The sequence below is a fragment of the Coenobita brevimanus genome, chromosome 12 (genome assembly GCF_032717465.1).
Source record: "Coenobita brevimanus isolate Jiangsu-jjx chromosome 12, ASM3271746v2, whole genome shotgun sequence".
In the NCBI taxonomy this organism is placed as follows: domain Eukaryota; kingdom Metazoa; phylum Arthropoda; class Malacostraca; order Decapoda; family Coenobitidae; genus Coenobita; species Coenobita brevimanus.
In genome coordinates, this window is record NC_136965.1 from 8,049,628 (window position 1) to 8,069,747 (window position 20,120).

Sequence of the window (20,120 nt, forward strand, 5' to 3'; positions counted from 1 at the left end):
AACTGGAAAATGGCAGTGTGGAGGAGGAATGGCAGTTGTTTAAGAGTGCTGTGGTGGGGCATGCAGAAGAGGTGTGTGGTGTGAGACGAGTGGGTGGTGGTGTAAGAAAAGGAAGTGAATGGTGGTGCGAGGAAGTAAGTTTGACTGTGGCTGAGAAGAGACGTGCATATGAAGTGCGGCTGCAGAGGAAGGATGAAGTGTCATACGAGATGTATAAGGAAAAGAGGAATAGGGCGAGAAGGACTGTGCGTGATGCCAAAATGGAAGCAGATTAGAGGTGGAGCAGGTGATTGACTGAGAATTTTCAACAGAATAAGGAAATGTTTTGGAAGGAGGTGAAAAGGGTGCGAAAGGGAGAGTCTGGAAAGGAAGAACGAGTAAAAGCAGAGGATGGAAGGATGTTAATTGAGATGGATGCATTAAGGAAGATATGGGGCCAGTTGACTGGGCAAGTGCTTGTGTGGTTCTGTTGTACAAAGGTAAGGGTGATAAGTATGAATGTACTAGCTTTAGCAGTATAAGTCTGTTGAGTGTGGTAGGTAAGGTGTATGGTAGAGTGTTAATTATGAGAGTTAGAGAGGGTACAGAGGGAGTGATTGGTGAAGAGCAGTGTGGCTTTAGGAGAGGGTGGTGATGTGTGGATCAGGTGTTTGCTGTGAGACAGGTGTGTGAAAAGTATTTAGCAAAAGGCAAGGATGCGTTTTGGGCGTTCATGGATTTAGAGAAAGCGTATGATAGAATTGATAGGGAGGCTTTGTGGACTGTTTTAAGATTGTATGGACTTGATGGTAGGTTACTATATGGAGTGAAAAGTTTTTATGTAAATAGTAGAGCATGTGTAAGAGTGGGAAATACTGTGAGTGATTGGTTTCCCGTAAGGGTGGGGCTGCGACAGGGATGTGTGATGTCGCCTTGTTTGTTTAATATTTATATGGATGGTGGTGTAAGGGAGGTGAATGCAAGCGTGTAAGGTGGAGGTGTGAGTCTGGTGAGTGTTGATGGTAGAGAGTGGAATCTGAAGCAGCTGCTGTTTGCAGATGATACTGCACTGGTGGCTGATTCAGAGGAGAGATTGATATAGTTGGTAGTGGAGTTTGGAAGGGTGTGTGAAAGGAGGAAATTGAAAGTAAATGAGAATAAGAGTAAAGTGATGAAGTGTACGAGGTTGAGAGATGGTAGGAGGATGAATATATTTTTGAATGGTGGGTTGCTTGAGGAGGAAGAGTATTTTAAGTATTTAGGGTTACATGTTGCCGTGGATGGAAGAATAGATGCAGAAGTGAAGTTTAGAATGAATGAAGTAGGAAAGGTGCTGGGAGGAATGAAAAAAGTGTTTAGATGTCGTTCACCTAGGACAGATGTAAAGAGAAGGTTGTATGAGGTTGTTGTGGTACCGACTGCCTTATATGGGGCTGAAACATGGAATATGGGTGTAGCAGAGGGGAAAAGTTTGAATGTAATGGAGATGAGGTGTCTGAGGAGTATGTGTGGAGTGACTCATATGGATCGAGTGAGAACTGATGAAGTGCGAAGGAGGACAGGAGTTGTTAAGGAGATGGCTGATTGTGTTGAGCAGAGGATGTTGCGATGGTTTGGGCATATGGAAAGAATGGACAATGAGTGATTGGTGAAAAAGATAACTAGATCTGATGTGAGAGGTATGAGGCTGAGAGGAAGACCACAAATAGGATGGATGGACAGTGTGAAGAGAGCGTTGGATGCGAGAGGGATGTCTGTTGAGCAAGGAAGAGTGGCTATGGGTGACAGAAATGAATGAAGAGAAATTGTGAATGAATAAATGATGACGCAGCCCTGAGGAGATATTCTCCTGCATTTGTCTGATCAGATGATCGGGTCGGGTTAGGGTAAGGAGATGGGTCTATTAGGATGTGGCAAGGGTAAACCAGCTCTGCTGTCGGGCCCTGCCGCAGATGTCACTGATTGCACTGTGCAGTTGACTCCCGTGCAGCGTGATGCGGTGAGGATCTGTCCCTTCTCCCCTTTGGGACTAAGATGTTTGAGTGTATAAGTAAATTGGGAGTGTGTTGTCCTGTCTCGGCTACCTCTCTTTCCTTGGGGGAAGCAGCCTAGGTATATATATATATATATATATATATATATATATATATATATATGGAGTAGATGGGAAGTTGTTGAATGCTGTGAAGAGTATGTACGATGGTGCAAAGACTGCAGTGCGTGTGGATGGTGAACTAAGCGAATTTTTCTCTTTGAAAGTTGGGTTGAAACAGGGATGTGTCATGTCTTCATGGTTGTTCAATCTGTACATGGATGGGGTAATAAAAGAGGCACAAGGCAGGGTAGTGGATGTTGGAGTGGCCCTGGTGAGAGAGGATAGTGTTTGGAAACTCCCTGTACCGTTGTTTGCAGATGATACTGTGTTGTTGAGTGAAGACGAAGGGGAGCTGCAAGGCTTGGTGGATGAGTTTGGGAGAGTGTGTAAGAAACGGAATCTAAAGGTGAATGTAGGGAAGAGTAAAGTGATGGTCTTTGAAAGGGGTGAAGTCAGTGAATGTACAGCGAGGTTGGATGGTGAGGAATTGGAAAATGTGAGTACGTTTAAGTACTTGGGTAGTGTGATGAGTAAGGATGGAGGTTTGGAGGGTGAAGTGCTTGAAAGGGTACAGCAGGGAAGAAAGGTTGCTGGTTCTTTGAAAGCAGTGATAAGAAACAGGGAAGTGAGCATGGAAGTGGAAAAGTTACTACAAGACAGTATTGTGATACCAACTCTAACGTATGGAAGTGAAACTTGGACGTTGTTGGAAGGACACAAGTCAAGAGTGAGAGCAGTGGAAATGAGTTATTTAAGAGTACCCTGTGGAGTCACATGGAGAGACAGGCTGACGAATGACGATATAAAGGAGCGTTGTGGTGTGGATGTGGATGTGATAGGAAGCGTTATGAGGAACACACTGAGGTGGTTTGGCCATGTGGAGAGAATGGAGGGTGAAAGACTGACGAAGAGAGTGTATGTGAGTGAGGTGGAGGGGGGAAGAGGGAGGGGTAGGCCGAGGGTGAGATGGAGGGATGAGGTGGAGAGGTATATGAGAGAGGGGGGTGTGAGTTGGGAGCAGGGCAGTGAAATGGCGGGGGACAGGGCGACTTGGAGGCGATTTGTTTGTTGCCACCCCAAACGGGATTGAGGTGTCTGGCAATATATATATATATAGATATATATATATATATATATATATATATATATATATATATATATATATATATATATATATAACTCTTTCCGGGCGTTGTTTGATCATGAGTGCTTGTTTTCCATATTTTACAAAGTTAGCTTAAAGTAATAATCAATATTATTGTATACTAACATACAAGTGATTACATATTTATATTCTAATAACCACCAAAGCACAAAAAATTACTTTACTGAAAAGTTTCATACAGCACACTAGAAATGCACGTGAAACATGTAAAATTACTTTTATCTGTTATATAATGCTTCCATCATTTTCAACCAATTACTTTTTTTTTTTTCTCTTTTTTCTCACAATACTTGTATACCCTGATAATCACACACAAATACAGATTCATCCCTGAGTTCTGCAAAAATGATCAGTTCACTAATGTTTCAAGCAATTCTCTATTTTTCATGTACTGGCAATTTCAGTGCTTAAAAATAGCCCTGGGGAAGTGTAGTACATCTCACTGACAGAAACGTTGTGCCAGTATTAAAACAGAGAGTGGCAGAAGGCCCCAAATAATTTGCTCTCATGTAATACCAGATATCACACCATTTTCAACAACTGCGCAGACATTCGCACAGAACCGTAAAGGTTCCCCAAAGCACATAATATTCTGCCCATATTTGCCTAGAAAATGAGAACGTATCATTACTACATCCGCAGACTATGCGTTAATAACATTCCAAATATCGCATTTGGTGCTGTGTAGGGTACAGGCCTACACACCATAATGCCTGTCTGACCGTGTTATTGTGTAGAATTCACTTACTCAAACAGCTAGAGAGGGGTACGAGCAAGATTACCAATCTCAAAATGCAGTTTTTCTCATCTGAAATGGTAACGTGCATCACATAGAACGCCAAAAAGGCACCGTGTGCCGATAACTTACTGGGTTCGGACACAAACACAAACTTATAATTAATTCCCTGTCATAACTGTGAATAGCAGGGAGGAAAAAGAAGAGTGCAGAATCTTCCCGGGTCTCTTGTTCTTCTTACACAAATCGCGGTGACTAATGAAAAATCACTGTACAATATTTTGTTTTGCAGGAAAGCAAGAAGGAGTGAATGCAGACTCGTTCCAAATCCTTATTTCTTTCTGCAATGTTGGGCAATCTCACCCCAGTACTGCAGTGTGTTTCTTGCTTTCAGGGCTGAGCAGCGGTGCCACCTTAGATATGACAAGCAACCGCATCACACAGTTACTCAAGGTGATATGGAAGCCGATATTCGACCAGTTATTGCCGGACGGGGAAATCAATCTGACAGGTGAGAGAGAGAGAGAGAGAGAGAGAGAGAGAGAGAGAGAGAGAGAGAGAGAGAGAGAGAGATGGATAGACGGACAGACAGATAGATAGATAGATAGATAGAGAGAGAGACACACACACACACACACACACACACACACACACACACACACACACACAGATCACAGAAACTTTACTGTCTGTACAAGAGAGTGTTCTTTAATACAAACAGCATGATATGAGAGTACACTATCCCACACTTTCCCCAACACTGAGGCATACCAGCAAACATGTAGAAGTAAAATCTACTAGGATTAGTAAGTCTGAAGAAAGTCTGTGGGAACGAGAGAAACAAGAATATCAATGAAGCAACTGTCACGGGGTTTTTAAAGTATATGCAATATTATAGGATAATAATGAAGAATAATTTTTCAATAATACTTAAGAACAGGACAATGAATTGTCTTGTGAAAATCAAGCAATGATTACTTTATGCCGGCTTACTTCGCCGATTCTCTAAGGACGAGAATTTATAAACTTTCTCAACAGTACACAGCAGAGACTAATTACTCACAAATGCTGTTTATTAGTACTGTTGGCCTCTGGTGAAAGTGACTCCACCCCTGACAATCAATAACTAATGCTATTAATGATAACAGATTCTTGCTGATGCATTAACTCCTGGTTGGCACAATGGATCTGAGTTAATACAAAAGGACTGGCCTAAGTACCAGTTATGAATAGAAAAGCATTTATGCAAACTAGGAGCTATAAGTGAAATAAGCTTAATATGGAAAATAAAACACGAATTTACATTACATTAAGATCAAGAAAAAGAACTGTTAATTTATTGATTACAATAAAATAAATTAACGTTACATGAGTCTCAACATGAATTCAAATAAGGAGATGGCACTCACTTGCTCACTCAAAAGCTAACTCTTAAACCTAGGAAAAAACGAAAAGAAATACTGGTCAGAAAAGTGGACAAAGTGGATGGCTGGGTATCGTTACTGAGGAAGGACACTGCACACGCTGAGTCTCTCGCCAATCACGCTAGGTGGGAATCCAACGGCGGCGGTGGGATCTAGGCGTCGTTGTGAGGGAGGACGCTGCCACACACACTATCTGCTTCCGCGGCGCTCAAACCTAGACTGAGTTCAAATCATGAGAAAGAGGCGAGTGTCGAGCCACATTGCTAACAGCTAGAATGAGCGAAACACGCCCATAATAAATCGCTCAGCGGTGAAAAATTGTTCTGAAAACACTCCCGATCTGGTGAATACGTGGCTGTTAAACTGAGCGATAAATACTGGGATTCCACTAGAATTCGCGGTTTCCCACCAAAGGTAATGTCACGAGTTTATTCAAATACTTAATCGTGCCGACTCGTGACAGCAACTATAAGCAACAGTACTAATCAGACACGCTTTTGGTAATCTGATTAGGATTGCTAAAGGTGTGTGTGGTGTTGTGAGGATAGCAAGTGGAAGAAAAGTGAAGATTGACGGGGTAAAAAGGATGAAAGACCAGTGGAGAAAAAGTGAAAGAAGTGGCTAGCTTTGATGTCAGAAAGGGGTATAAATGAAAGAAGGGAGGAATATATGGGGAGTAAGAAACACGTGAAGAGATTAATAAAAAATGAGGTAAATGATCCATTAATAAATCTGAACCTAAAGATTTCTGAATTAGGAAACTATTAGGAAATAATTGAGAAAATGTAGAAATGAGAGCAGAAAAACGTGTGAAAGTGTGACTGGTTGTTGCTGTTGTTGCTGCAACCCCAACCTCGTCTGGTTGTGAACCTAATGGACTGCATGAATTCGGCCACTTCAAGCGATTACTCCCACAGGTCTTTTGTTAAGGTTAAGTTCAAAGATTGTTTATGTTGTGAAAATGTGGTCCATGAAGTGAGCAAGTGTGTTGTGCGTGGTTGCATTGCATTGAGGGCATAATGGTTTGTTTGTGAGTTGTAGTTTGTGTTGGTTTTCTAGTATGGAACAGTGGTGACAGCATAACAGGCTTGGTGCACTCGTGTCTCTCTCGATGGGACAGTTTCAGATGGGTGTATGTCAGATGGTGGTTCATAAAGAGTATTATTTTACTGAAGGTTTTGGATGGCTGTAGTGGCTCTGTGTATTTACTGTATGTGTTTGTCAGGAATATAGTGTCGGGTAGCTGGTGAAAATGGAAGTTTCCTAACAAATGAAAGTGATGTAAGGACCAGATGGATAGAATATTTTGAAAAGGCTGATGAATAGGCACAAAAAGAGCAGAATGGTGGTAAAAATGATCTGTTTTGGTGGTGTGCAGAGGAGGAGTGTAGTATACGAAAATTTGACATGGGCAGATGTTAAGAATGCTGTGGAGAATCTGAACAATGTGAAGATATCGGCTGGTGATGATGTATGAGCAAAAATGGCAAAGGCTAGTGGAGAGAGTGGAATGAAGTGTTATTATATGCAAGAAAATTTGGATGAATGGATCTGTGTCACAGGAGTGAAAGAAGGCCATTTTTGAGCCTTTGTACAAAATAAAGGAGACTGAAGTGCGTGCAAAAATGATCATGGTATAATTATGCTCAGTGTTGTAGGATTAGAGTATGTAAAAATAATTATAAGGAAGGTAAGGGTTAATATATCAGAACACCTGGTGTGTGACGAACAAAATGGTTTTGGGAATGGTAGGGTATGTGTGTATCAAATATTTGCAGTAAAACAGAAAGTGGAAAAATGTATGAGAGATGGATAACAAGAAACTTTGCACATGTTTGATGTGAATGGAAACCTACTGCATGCTGTAAAATATATACTGCATCTATCTATCTATCTATCTATAGAGAGAGAGAGAGAGAGAGAGAGAGAGAGAGAGAGAGAGAGAGAGAGAGAGAGAGAGAGAGAGAGAGAGAGAGAGAGAGAGAAACTCAATTCCACTGATAAACCTTTAGGATCATCTGTACACGCAAAAACACATTTTGTGTTGTGTAGGTTTCTCCGAAAAATGCTTTTTCAATAAAACAGAGACAATGTAGTTATTATAGTGGCAGCATTTACAAATTTCTAGCCTTAAATAAGGATCTAACCACTCATTATACATACCAAGAATGAATCACTATTCTGTCAGGTAGTCTCACCACTCACATAATCTGGAAATCTTAGCCATTTATAAAAAACTGAGATATATTCAAAATATCTTGTGTTGACCGACATTTTAGCAACTTTCTAAACCAGTCTAGAAACATTCATGCCAAGGATTTTTAACAACGGTTACATGCTTCATTAAGTTTAGGGAGATTTTCCAAAGCATGGGCCAACTGCCCAAACACAGGCTTCATCCCTTCCCTAGTTTTTTCTTTTTTTGTTTTTCTGTACCTAACTAGTCGTTTGTTTTCGCCATGAATTATATTTTCAGTCAATATGTGGCTAATGCCTTGATGTAGAAATACATGGCTCTCACATGGTGAACACTAGTAACACATAGAATGTTGTGCTAACGAGTTGGATCATATTCTCAAGCAATCCCGATAATCCAGACCCAAAAAATTGATTTGCTGGCAAGAAGCAGCACAAACTCTTTGATGGCTCACCTTAACCCCAGCCTCCCTACATGACATTACGCATGCACGAACGCCTAACTGGGAGAGCAAAAAACTAACTCGGGGGTCGAAGCCCCCCACGGGCAAGGATTTGGGGGGCGTGCGGCCCCCTATCTTCGGCAAACTAATGATAATCTTTTATAATGGCACTGTTATTTATCTTATGCAAGAAAGAGGGAACTAAAAGCCAGGAGCCAGCAAGGTCGTTCCCTCTCCAAGAAAAAACAGAAGATAACAGAGAGCCAAATTCAAGATCCGTTCATTTCGAGATGACTGGACACACTGCTTTTGAAAGACTGGAGATCTTAGGCAGCAGGAAATATAGACTGAAGGAGACAGTTACAGGCTGACGTATTGCATACATGATGGACTGGGAGTATCGGTTTACTCTTTCATTTGAGAGTTTGACAGAAAAAGGTTGAAAGTTTGCCAGAATATGCGCAATAAATATCTTGTTGCACTTGCTTTTGGCAAAATTATTGTATTCCTATGATTAAAACAGGCAAATAAAATGAATATTGATATTTTGATTGCTTAAATTCATTAAGTAGTAATTCTGCTAAGAATCACCCCTTCCTTTTTTTGAAGGTGCTGGATCCTGCCTTCCCCAGACCCGCCAATGTTTATAATTTACCAGCACTGTGCACAGGTGGTCGTGGATGGTGAGAACTGAGCCTGAAATTCATTTTTCATTTCAAGGGAATGTTTTTGGAGGAAAAGTTTTTGACACATGAGCATTTTAGGGACAGGCAGCTGCAGGTTTGGACACTGGCAAAGATAGGCTTAACGCCACACCTGAAAGGGAATGCATGATTATATTTTTAATGCAAAACTTGGTGTCTTCAGATATGATGACAAATACGGATCATAATACCAGTATGATTCCACTATGATTTCTATGATGTTTCAGAACTACACCATCCCTGCCTGTTAAGGCAGTTATGGATGTGAAACCGAGTTGATTGTGAGGAATGAGGTATATTGTGTGTGTGTGTGTGTGTGTGTGTGTGTGTGTGTAGGGTGGATAAACATGTCTGAAGCGTGATTCAGTGGAATGATGTCTGATAGTCATCCTATGGTGTGGGGTTCAATCCTCAACACAGTTCAGATAGATTATTGTTAGACGATTTTTCATGTGGCACTACAGGCTTGCTAGATCATGTACCGTAACTTTTCTCTTTGTCGTCCCACTGGTCCCTCGCATAGAGATTCTGTTAACAAGAAACCAGGGTATGTGTATGAACTTCGTCATTTTCCCATCTATTCTGGGTTTAAGGAACAGGCAAAATAATTTTGTATTTCAATAACACTCTGTCTATCATACACGTGTCCCAGAATTTTAACGTTACAGTTTCTGTACATTCACTTAGTATTCCAATCTACAGACACTATATTACCCTTGCTAATGTCTTATTTCCATCTGAGGATAGAAGGCAGAGAGGATAACAATGTCCATCCCCGCAGACAAAAACTGGGGACGATAGTTTCACTCCTCCCCCTCTCCAAATCTCCGCCCTTGCAATCCACTCATTCATCCTTCTAAATTTCACTTTACAGGAAACAGCCTGGACTGTGGGTGCGACATGAGCTGGATCTTCCTTGACCCTGACAAGAAGTACCTTGACATCATCAACGAACAGACCACCTGCTACGACGGTACTGAGGTCATCTTCCTTGACCCCAACTTCTTTTATTATCAGTGTTCATAGTTTTACGGCCATAGGCTATACTCATTGGTCAACCAGGTTCCCTAGCACCAGCCCCTTAGCTGTTTGTGTATCTGTACACTCATATATTCCTTTGTGTTCTTTATGCAATCTACGACGTTTGAAAGCATATAAATGGCATAAATAAATATCATACGGTGTAATACGAATATTAAATGGTTAAGGAAATGGTGCTAGAATGCGTAGTAAGGTGGCAAGAATATAACACACAACTCGAAGTGAGAGAGAGAGAGAGAGAGAGAGAGAGAGAGAGAGAGAGAGAGAGAGAGAGAGAGAGAGAAATGAATCAAGTTTTGAAGTAATTTTTGCTTCTTTTGTTATAGGTTAGTCAAAAATAAAGATACCCAATATAATCGTTATGGTTTTGTTACGACTCCCCCTCCTGAAGCAACTTTGAAGATACACACAAAAATAAATAAATAAACAAATAAATAAATAAATAAATACATGAGTAAATAAATAAATGTGCATATCTAAATAATTCCAAATGCTGGAAGGATATGTTAGCACTATACAGTACTGCATTACTTAAATATCATACATGGATGGAAACGACACATCTGTTGGTGGTAGGTGCATGGAGTACGAGTACACTGTAAGGTCACCACTATTTGTTCCGATGCTAACAGACAAATAATTCGCTTCATATTTTCCTGTTTCATAGTTACTATGGTGGAGATGCTGGAATCAGTACAAAACAGCATACATCTCTCAAGAGCTTACCATGTTTTTTTTTTTTTTTCTTATCAACATACAGCTGAATTACTGTAACTGTGCTTCTGTGCTTACACCCTGCCTAGGCAAACTCTTTCGCCTTTGTCTGTCAACTTGTACCTTTCCTTCTTGCTGGAAGTTTGCTCTCATTCAGCCAGTCCCAAAGAAGGGTGACCACTCCCAACCCTCCAACTATTGTCCAGTTGCTTTAGCGTCCTGTATTTCAAAAGTTCTCTAGTCAATTCTCAATAGAAAAATTTTAAGGCATCTTTCCTATCACAACCTTCTTTCCGATCGTCAGTACAGGTTTCGTCAGGGACGCTCCACTGGCGATCTTCTCACTTACCTTTCAGACTTCTGGTCATCCTCCTTTCGGGACTTTGGCGAATGCTTTGCCATTGCACTTGACATCTCAAAGGCTTTCGATCGAGTCTGGCATAAATCTTTAATTTCCAAACTGCCCTCTTATGGTTTCTATCCTTCTATCTGTGCCTTCATCTCTAGCTTCCTTTCTGGTTGTTCTATAGCCGCTGTTGTAGACGGCCATCGTTCTTCTCCTAGATCTATCAACAGTGGTGTTCCTCAGGGCTCTGTCCTATCACCAACTCTCTTCCTTTTATTCATCAATGATCTTCTAAGCTGTACATCTAACCCTATCCACTCATATGCTGATGACTCCACCCTTCACATTTCCATTCGGTTCCCGCAACGCCCATCTCAACAGTTACTTCAACAAACAAGGGATGAGGCTATGGGACACCTAATGTCTGACTTGGCTCGTATCTCTGACTGAGGCAAAAACAATATGGTTGTATTTAATGCATCTAAGACTCAGTTCTTACACCTATCAACCCGACAAAATCTTCCACAGGTATACCCACTAATGTTTAATAATATTCAGCTTAATCCTGCATCATCCTTGAACATGCTTGGGGTTTCATTTACTCGGGACTCATCTTGGAAAGATCATATTACATCTCTTGTAAAATCTACTTCCAAGAGATTGGGTGTGCTAAGCCGACTCCGCTCTTTCTTTACCCCTGCACAATTGTTGACTCTATACAGGGGTTTTATCCGCCCCTGTGTGGAGTACAACTCTCATGTGTGGGGAGGCTCCCCACATACAGCTCTTCTCAATAGGGTGGAGTCAAAGGCTTTTCGCCTCATTAACTCTCCTCCTCTTACTGACTCACTTCAACCTCTGTCTCTTCGCCGCACTGTTGCATCTTTATCTCTTTTCTATCGCTACTTTAATGGTCACTGCTCCTCTGAACTGTCTGCTTGCATTCCTCCACCTCTACGACGGGCGCGTAGCACCCGTCTGGCAGCAAACTCTCATCCCTTTTCTGTCCAACTCTCTAATGCAAGAGTTAACCGTTACTCCCAGTCTTTCATTTATGCAACAGGTCAGCTCTGGAACTGTCTCCCTCTGTCTGTATTTCCTGCTGCCTATCATCTCGTCTTTCAAACGCAGTGTGTCCAGGCATCTCAAAATGATCGGATCTTGAATTTGGCTCTCTATTGTATTTTGTTTTTCTCTTGGAGGGAACTGTTACTGCAGGCTCATGGCCTTTGGTTCCTTCTTCCTCGCATTAAAAAAAAAAAAAAAAAAAAAAAACTGTGGAAGCAGCTGCACGTCCTGTGTAATTCTGCTTTGACCTTTGCTGTCGCCATGTTGTATGACTACAAACATCTAGTATTGCGTTGAGTGATTTTCTTTCAATCAATGGATGGGGAAATATCCAGTGCACTACTTCCCAGTTAACTGAGAAAACGTTCTTTATCATGGTCCCCGCACTATGATAGAGACCATTACGTCTTTGCTCAGTTTCATTTTTTTTTTCTTCTTTTACTTTTCAAACACGTTTCAATTTCGTGTCATTACTGCATTTCTTCAGCATTTCGCTTTACACATGGGACAACTACATTAACTCAAGAGGGGAGGAGGAAGCCTCTGTTCATCTCTCTCGTACGACAGGTTACCGCCCAGAATATCTTCTTACCAGGAGAGAGCTGCCACCGGAGCTGCTTGTCACACAACGACTAATGAAGTCGAGATGAGGATGAGATTGTCATAGATACTGGGAAATCTTACTGTTGATTAATGATTTAGTGAAGATAAAATAATTAATGCTGTTACAATGGTTAAATGTAAAGGTCCCTCTGACTAAATTAATAGTCATGCTGACACACTAAGTCATCAATATATATATATATATATATATATATATATATATATATATATATATATATATATATATTGGAGAAACGCACATTACATGCGTGTGTACAAATATATTTATACGCTCCTGACTGGGAATCGAACCCTGGACCTCCTAGATAGAAGTTTGGCACTGATACCACTCGACCACGGCGTGTAAAAAGCTGTGGCAACCTGATTTTTTTTTTTTTTTTTTACACAACCAGGTAAATCCAGCACATTAGGATTATATCATATTCCCACGCAACTCGGCAAGTGACAGAGCAGTGTTGTGTCTGGGATAGATTAAAATTGCTGTCACTTGCCGAGTTGTGTGGGGCTGTGATATAATCCTAATGTATTGTGACTGAAATATGTCTTTCCATAATGGATTTACCTAGTTCGTAAAAAAAAAATCAGGTTGCCATTGCTTTTATCACGCCGTGGTCGAGTGGTATCAGTGCCTGACTTCTATCTAAGAGGTCCAGGGTTCGAATCCCAGTCCAGTTCATAAAAGTATATTTATACACACGCGTGTAATGTGTGTCTCTCCAGCATCTAAAGACGCTCGTGTTGTGTCTGGGATAGATTAAAACTGCTCTGTCACTTGCCGGGTTGCGTGGGGCTGTGATATAATCCTGATGTGTAGTGACTGAAATATATCCTTCCATGATGGATTTACCTGGTTCGTAAAAAAAATCAGGTTGTCATAGCTTTTATCAAGCCGTGGTCGAGAGATATGAGTGCCTGACTTCTACCTAAGAGGTCCAGAGTTCGATTCCCAGTCATGAGCGTATATATATATATATATATATATATAAACTGTATATATATTTCCCAGTGGAGAACCATCCATACTGATCATCTTGGTTAAAAAAAATAAGGCTTTGCCTCCCTTTCTATTGTCCTTTTGTTTTTTGCTTCTCTGCCTCTTACCTGCTTTTGCCTCATCAAGTTTCTGTTGCAGTATCAACAAGCGCCGTATTGTTCACTATACATGGCTGGCCCAGGTTCCAAAGACGTCACGTACATACGGCATAGGGCCCACACACTAAAGAACTTGCGAAGTCCAGCTTTATGCATACGGTCAAAAAGACCTTTGATATTTAAAACCAAAGCTGCTCGCATAGTCCCACTAACTTTCGTAAGAGTCACGAACTCAGGTCGCAAAAATATATACCAATTCTGTTCAATCTTTGTTTTTCCTTTTCTTTCATCAATAACCATAATAATAATAAAAAAAAAAAAGAGTCATACACAAGCGTGATAGGCACCAAAATGCTTCCTACATATTTAGAGCAGCATACCAGTTTAGTATAAAGATATTCTATAGCAGTGGGACGTTTTTTCGGGTACGAAAAATCCATGGATCGTGTTGCCCAATTCAGTTAAGGCCAATGGATGGAAAATAGTTCCAGGGTGGAAAAACGGGTCCATGGAAAAGTATATCCATGGGCAAAATAGGTCCATCAGAAAAATGCCTGTATTTCCATGGAGAAAATTGGTCCAAGGGGGAAAATTTGGCAAGACAGGAACATATCCCTGGAAGGAAATAGGCAGGTGCCGATCCTGGCTTGATGTTCCTTTTTGTGAAAAGCCAAGGATGAAGGAGTGGTATCCTGTGGAAGTGAGTGAGATGTACTATGGGTCACAAAAGTATCAGTGCACAATATGTGTGAAACATTTTGGACCACAGAACGAAGGTAACTGAAATATCAGTGTCCGACCTACCACACGTTGGTAGCCCTGATGTCGGTAGGTGTCATATATTGCCAACTAACAATATTCTCTTGCAAACATATAACAAATGTTGTGTTTATAACCTACACAATGAGACGTTGGTAATATTCGAATGTTTTCAGTAGGCTTGTACCCCCTGTGCACCGATACTTTTGTGACCCATTTTACTTGTGGCTCCCTCTTACCATGCTAGTACCGCTAATGAAAAAGCGTGCAGTACAAAAACTTTGGGTCCTGTATTATTTCATAGCCACATCCGTCTTTGGGGAAATTATTATGAGTGATAGTTACCTGAACAGTCTACCTCTCCCTCAACACAGGCCAGGTCCCAGTGATAGACTGCGGAAAATTCGCCCGATTCTAACAACGATCAAATACTCCTTTACAAGATTTTTCCGGTTGTTCCAGAAAATTGTCATCAATGTATCTTGTTTTGTTCTGGGGACGCCTGGGAATTATCCAGTACATGTCCTCCAAGGGTCGCCGCTTTGGAATAAAATTTTATATTGTGTGTGGCTGCAAGACTGGATATGTGTTAGACTTTGCAGTGTACTTGGACTCAGATGCGGACATTCCCATGGACGACCCTCACGGGTTCTCGGGTGTTGTGATGCAAGTGCACATGGACAGGTATTCTGGATCTAACCAAAGACAACTTCTATACCTTTCTGACATTGAAGAAATTTTTCCTTTAGCATGGGACAGGAACCTGTGGGACTGTCAGGCCCAACAGAAAGCACTTCTTTGCCAACAGTGATAAGGGGATTCTACTCACCAAGAAATGTGGTAACATGTTGGTCATCCAGTGGCACAACAAGCTGAAAGTCAACGTCCTCGCTGCAGTTCACATGGGTGAGATACAAGCCACTGAGCAGCATGACCTGGAGCAGTCAATGATTATAATATAAACATGCTGCTTGTCGACAAGTCTGACTCGCAGATTAGTGCCACTGACTGTCCATGCAAGTGCTGTAGGTGATACACAGAAGGCTTTCCTACACGTTCTTGATATGACTGTGCTTAACTCGTCCATTCTTTTCAAGCAGGTTATTGCCACAGGTATTTTTCTGTGTGAGTTGGAGAGTGAACTCGTGTGCGCCAGCATGACTGAGGGGAGACTGTGCTGCTGTAGTACCGTAGAGGGTGGCCCAGAAAGACTACCTCATGCACCACCATCTGGTGAACCTGGGTCACATACCTGCTGGGAAGAAATCCTGCTGACTGTGTCATGTCTGGATATATACTTAGAGACAGCAGCATACACGTAAAGAGACACAACGAGTATGTTGGGGGCAAGATGCCCCTGTGTCCTGACTGCTTTTTCCTATACCATATCGAGGTGAAGTATTAGGCATTGGTTTTTGGGGAAGTGTAAGGTATATTGTGTAAATCTGTACACAAGATTAGAAAACACAGGCATCGCTATACTGTTGCAACCCTTCACCTGACCAAGCACATTCCCCCCCCCCACCGTAATTAATTTGATACATTTTTGCTATTATTCTTAAATTGTTTCCAGATACAGAAAGTTTGGTCAATAATTTTTAGATGTATAACACAGAGGAATCTGAAAGTGAATGTAAACAAAAGTAAAGTTATGGTGTTTGAGAGGACTGAAGTCACAGAATGTACAGTGAGGTTGGCAGGTGAGGATATGGAGAATGTGAGTGCATTCAAGTAGTTGGGTAGTGTGATGAGTAAGGATGGAACTTTGGGGTATGAAGTGCATGAAAGGGTACAGCAGGGAAGGAAGGTTGTTGGTACACTGAAAGCAGTGATGAGAAATAGGGAGGTGAGTATGGAAGTTAAGAAGTTGCTGAATGATAGTATTGTGATCCCTACCCTGACGTATGGAAGCGAGGCGTGGACCTTGCAAGAGGGGAACAAGTCAAGAGTGAGAGCAGTGGAAATGAGTTACTTGAGAGGAGTATGTGGAGTGACGTGGAGAGACAGGTTGACGAATGAAGAAGTGAAGGAACGTTGTGGGGTGGATGTGGATGTGGTTGAGAAGATTAGGAGAAATACACTGAGGTGGTTTGGACATGTGAAGAGAATGGAGAATGAAAGACTGACTAAGAGGGTGTATGTAGGTGAGGTGGAGGGAGGGAGAGGGAGGGGATGAGATGGAGGGATGGAGTTGAGAGGTATATGAGGGAAGAGGGGTGAGTTGGGGGGAGGGTAGTCAAATGGTGGGTGACGGAGCGACTTGGAGGCGTTTTGTCTGCGGCCACCCGTTGCTGGATTAGGGCGTCGGGCTATAAATATAAAATATAAATAAAAATAACACAGAGACATTAAAACTAAAATATTTCAGTAGTTTATCCATGGTAATAATAAAGTCATGAGACGATTTGATGAAATTATGATTTTTTTTCATTTAGGCAGCCATTTTTATGATTACGAAATAGGTACAGTCATGAAACTTCATACATAATTAGATATTCATGTGATCATTTATCATGCACAATTCCTGCCTCCTCTGTGTAAGAGTAGCAAAGTTTTAACAGAAAAATGAAATAAAATGATAAGTTTTATGTATTTTTGCAAATTCATAACATTATATAAGCTCATGGCATTCTACCAAAAGGCACCAGGAGGCATAATAACAGATTTTCCTGGAGCATTTGAACCTGTACTTGCATCAGTTTCTGAGTCTTAGCCCGAAAACAATTTTTTTTAAACTTTTCATTATTAAAGAGAAAAAAAACTACCGTACTTAAGACACAGCATTCTACCTATGAAAAGGTACCAGTTCACTATAAGACACAGAAGTATATGAAATTTCGTTACACTATAGTGACTGCTTTCTCAGTTCTGGCCCGGAAACAAAAGTTCTACTCCTGGCCAGGGCCCCGCCACCCAGCCTCACTGCCACCCAACTCTACGGACAGACATCTATTAACCCCAGTGATAACAACACCTCCCTCTGACTTTGTCAGGTGGAGGGTAAAAAAGTGGCATAAAAAAATAAGGAATATGTCAGTGTGGAGAATAAGTGTCTCTGACAAAGTAAGGGTTGACAGTCATTTAGAGATTTAAGACTGTAGAAAGTAAAGTGCAGTATATGTAAGTTAAAGAAGAGTGGGAAAGGTACAGTACTGAAAAGAAGTATTACGACAAATAACCATTTAGAAATGACTGCCATTCCTGTAGTGAAGCAAGAACAGAAGTTATATATATATATATATATATATATATATATATATATATATATATATATATATATATATATATATATATATATATATATATATATATATATATCTGTTTAACTATATAATGTATATATGAGTTAGTAGAAGAGTCAAATGAGTGAGCCACACATAGATGATGATTCATTCATACTGCAATGGTAAGGGCAGGTGTAGGGGAGTGGAAAGGTCTAGTGGGGCAAGGGTGGTCAGGACTGGGCAGCCCCTTCACGCCTGGGCCGCCCCGGCTTGATGGCCAGCCGGCCCGGGATTTTATTTTTTTTCCCCTGGTAAAATTGTTCATCTTGTCATACTGGCAACGTCGGATCTAGTGCCTCGAGAAAATACTCGACAGGGTCTCGCCTTTGTCATCCCTCCAAACAAACGAAGGTATTTTGGTAGGTTAAAGTTAGGTTAGGCCCAAGTTGGTTAGGTACAGGTTACTTTAACCTTTTAAGCGCCAACTTTTCCATTTTGGGAAGATTAAAATAAATATTTAGAAAAAAAAAATCAGTTTGTCAATTTTTTTTTTTATTCCGAGTGCAAAAATAACTTCAGTGGTGTTCGATCATACTGTATATATATTGAAATAATTATTTCTTTATCAGCTCTAACACCTTTCACAATTTTTTACTTCTTTAGATATTATTGTTCTTAAATTATTTGTTGACAAAATCTGTAGTCTCTATTTGGCACATGTACACTGAGTATCTCCTTAGAAAGTGTTTTCCTACTTTAAATCATCAATAGACAAAAAAAGCATAAATTTGCAGAGAAAGTAACGTTTTTGATGTTCCAAAATGGGAATGTTGGCATGTTGCCCTATAAAATTTACCCATGTTTGTACAGGAATATGCAGGTTTCAAGTGTACTACTACGACATTGCTGCCTTACAGGCTGAAACAAGCAAATACTTGCTGCAACTGGACTTCCCTAAGATATATAAGCTCAATGGCCCTGCCTTCAGTATAACTACATGTCCACTTGTCCTCAGACGCAGATCCAAAGGGTCTGCTGACAGTGGAAACATCACAATTTTTCATGTTAGTTCACTTTGTTTTCTGCCATTCATTATGTAATGCCAATGATAGCTACATATCTGATTATCTGAGTAATTGTTTGACTTGACTGATGTTTATTTGCCTGTTTGTGTTTTGAAGAATAAAAGAAAAGCTCATTCTCTTCATTGCTCCATTTCATATTTTTGTGTGTGATTACTGGCATTGATATCTGTATATAAAAAAAGAGCCAACATTGTTTGTTTGTCCTTCAATCACGCCCAAACCAAGGGCCAGAGACCCCCAGACCCATATGTATTCTGAATCAGGGTCACCCAAGGATGGTTTTATGTGGGTCAAAATTCAGATCTGGGTCAGCTGAGGTCACTCGTAGAATGTCCGTTTTTTTCTCCTGGGCAGCGCCGGGTACCCCTGCGGCCCAATTTTTGACATGGAGACTCACATGACCTCCAGTTCGGACACAGGCTATGTGAGGTTGACCTCCGAGGTCATTTGAGGTCACCAGTAATACATGCTCGACGGTAATAGTAAACGTGCCCACAAATACTGTGCGTTAGTCTGCGAAAGCTGAATTACAAAGTTCCTGGACCTCTTATAATCCCTCTTCAAAAGCATAAGAGGTACATGGTCTTTCTGGAGTAGAAAGAAAGACTGAACTAAAACAAGCAGGATTAGAGCGTTTGCCTTTTTGGCCCGGGCAACGCCGGATACCCCGGCTATTTTTTTATATTATTTTAACTCACACATTCTGTGGTCGGTGGGGCGCCCATCATCACCCACTTAATATACAAAGATACATTAAGAGTAGTGGTAACGAGATAAAATCTTTGTACATTTCATGCCTTTTTAAATATGGACCTGAAGGCGGAGGAAGGCGATTGGAACATCAGCCAATAAAAATCGTAACTTTGCCTTGGTGTTTATGTTTTGCCTGGTGACTCTGCTATTATTACCTATGCGATTTCCACGCCTTATATCCATCTCTCTCTCTATACATCATATCATCAGCCGTTTGAGTATCCAAGCAGGACCGGCCTATCCCTACCGAAGCAGGGACGATACAGCCAATGTATCTCTACCAAGTGGCTTAGGCTGTCTGGTAGAGATTGTATGTAGGGTGAGAAGTGCTTGTAAGTGTAATTGTAGTGTTGGAGAGACTCTGGATGTGTGTGTAGTCTGTGAACCGAGTATAATCGGCCCGCGCAAGCTGACTGGGTGCAAGCATACTTTATGGTATGCGACACTGGTTCAACCACAGCACCCCTTGTGTCCGCCAGTACATTACATGGCCAGAAAAACGCTCCCAAAGTTTATTACCCTGGCGGGGCGTGAACCCTCGTTCTTCAGTGTACGAAAACGCACACTTTACCACAGAGGCTCCACACACACACACACACACACACACACACACACACACACACACACACACACACACACACACACACACACACACACACACACACACACACA

The 20,120-nt window shown here is 41.2% G+C and overlaps 1 protein-coding gene across 1 annotated transcript in view; it reads left to right on the top strand.

The window, feature by feature from the left end:
- The window catches only part of LOC145413927 (oplophorus-luciferin 2-monooxygenase non-catalytic subunit-like), a 26,073-nt gene extending 16,305 nt beyond the window's left edge, over window positions 1-9,768 (top strand). Inside the window, exons 2-3 of the mRNA XM_080283541.1 lie at window positions 4,370-4,486; window positions 9,617-9,768. Coding sequence (XP_080139667.1) covers window positions 4,370-4,486; window positions 9,617-9,768 — 269 coding nt within the window. The remainder of the gene's footprint in view (window positions 1-4,369; window positions 4,487-9,616) is intronic.
- The last annotated feature ends 10,352 nt before the right edge of the window (window positions 9,769-20,120 follow it).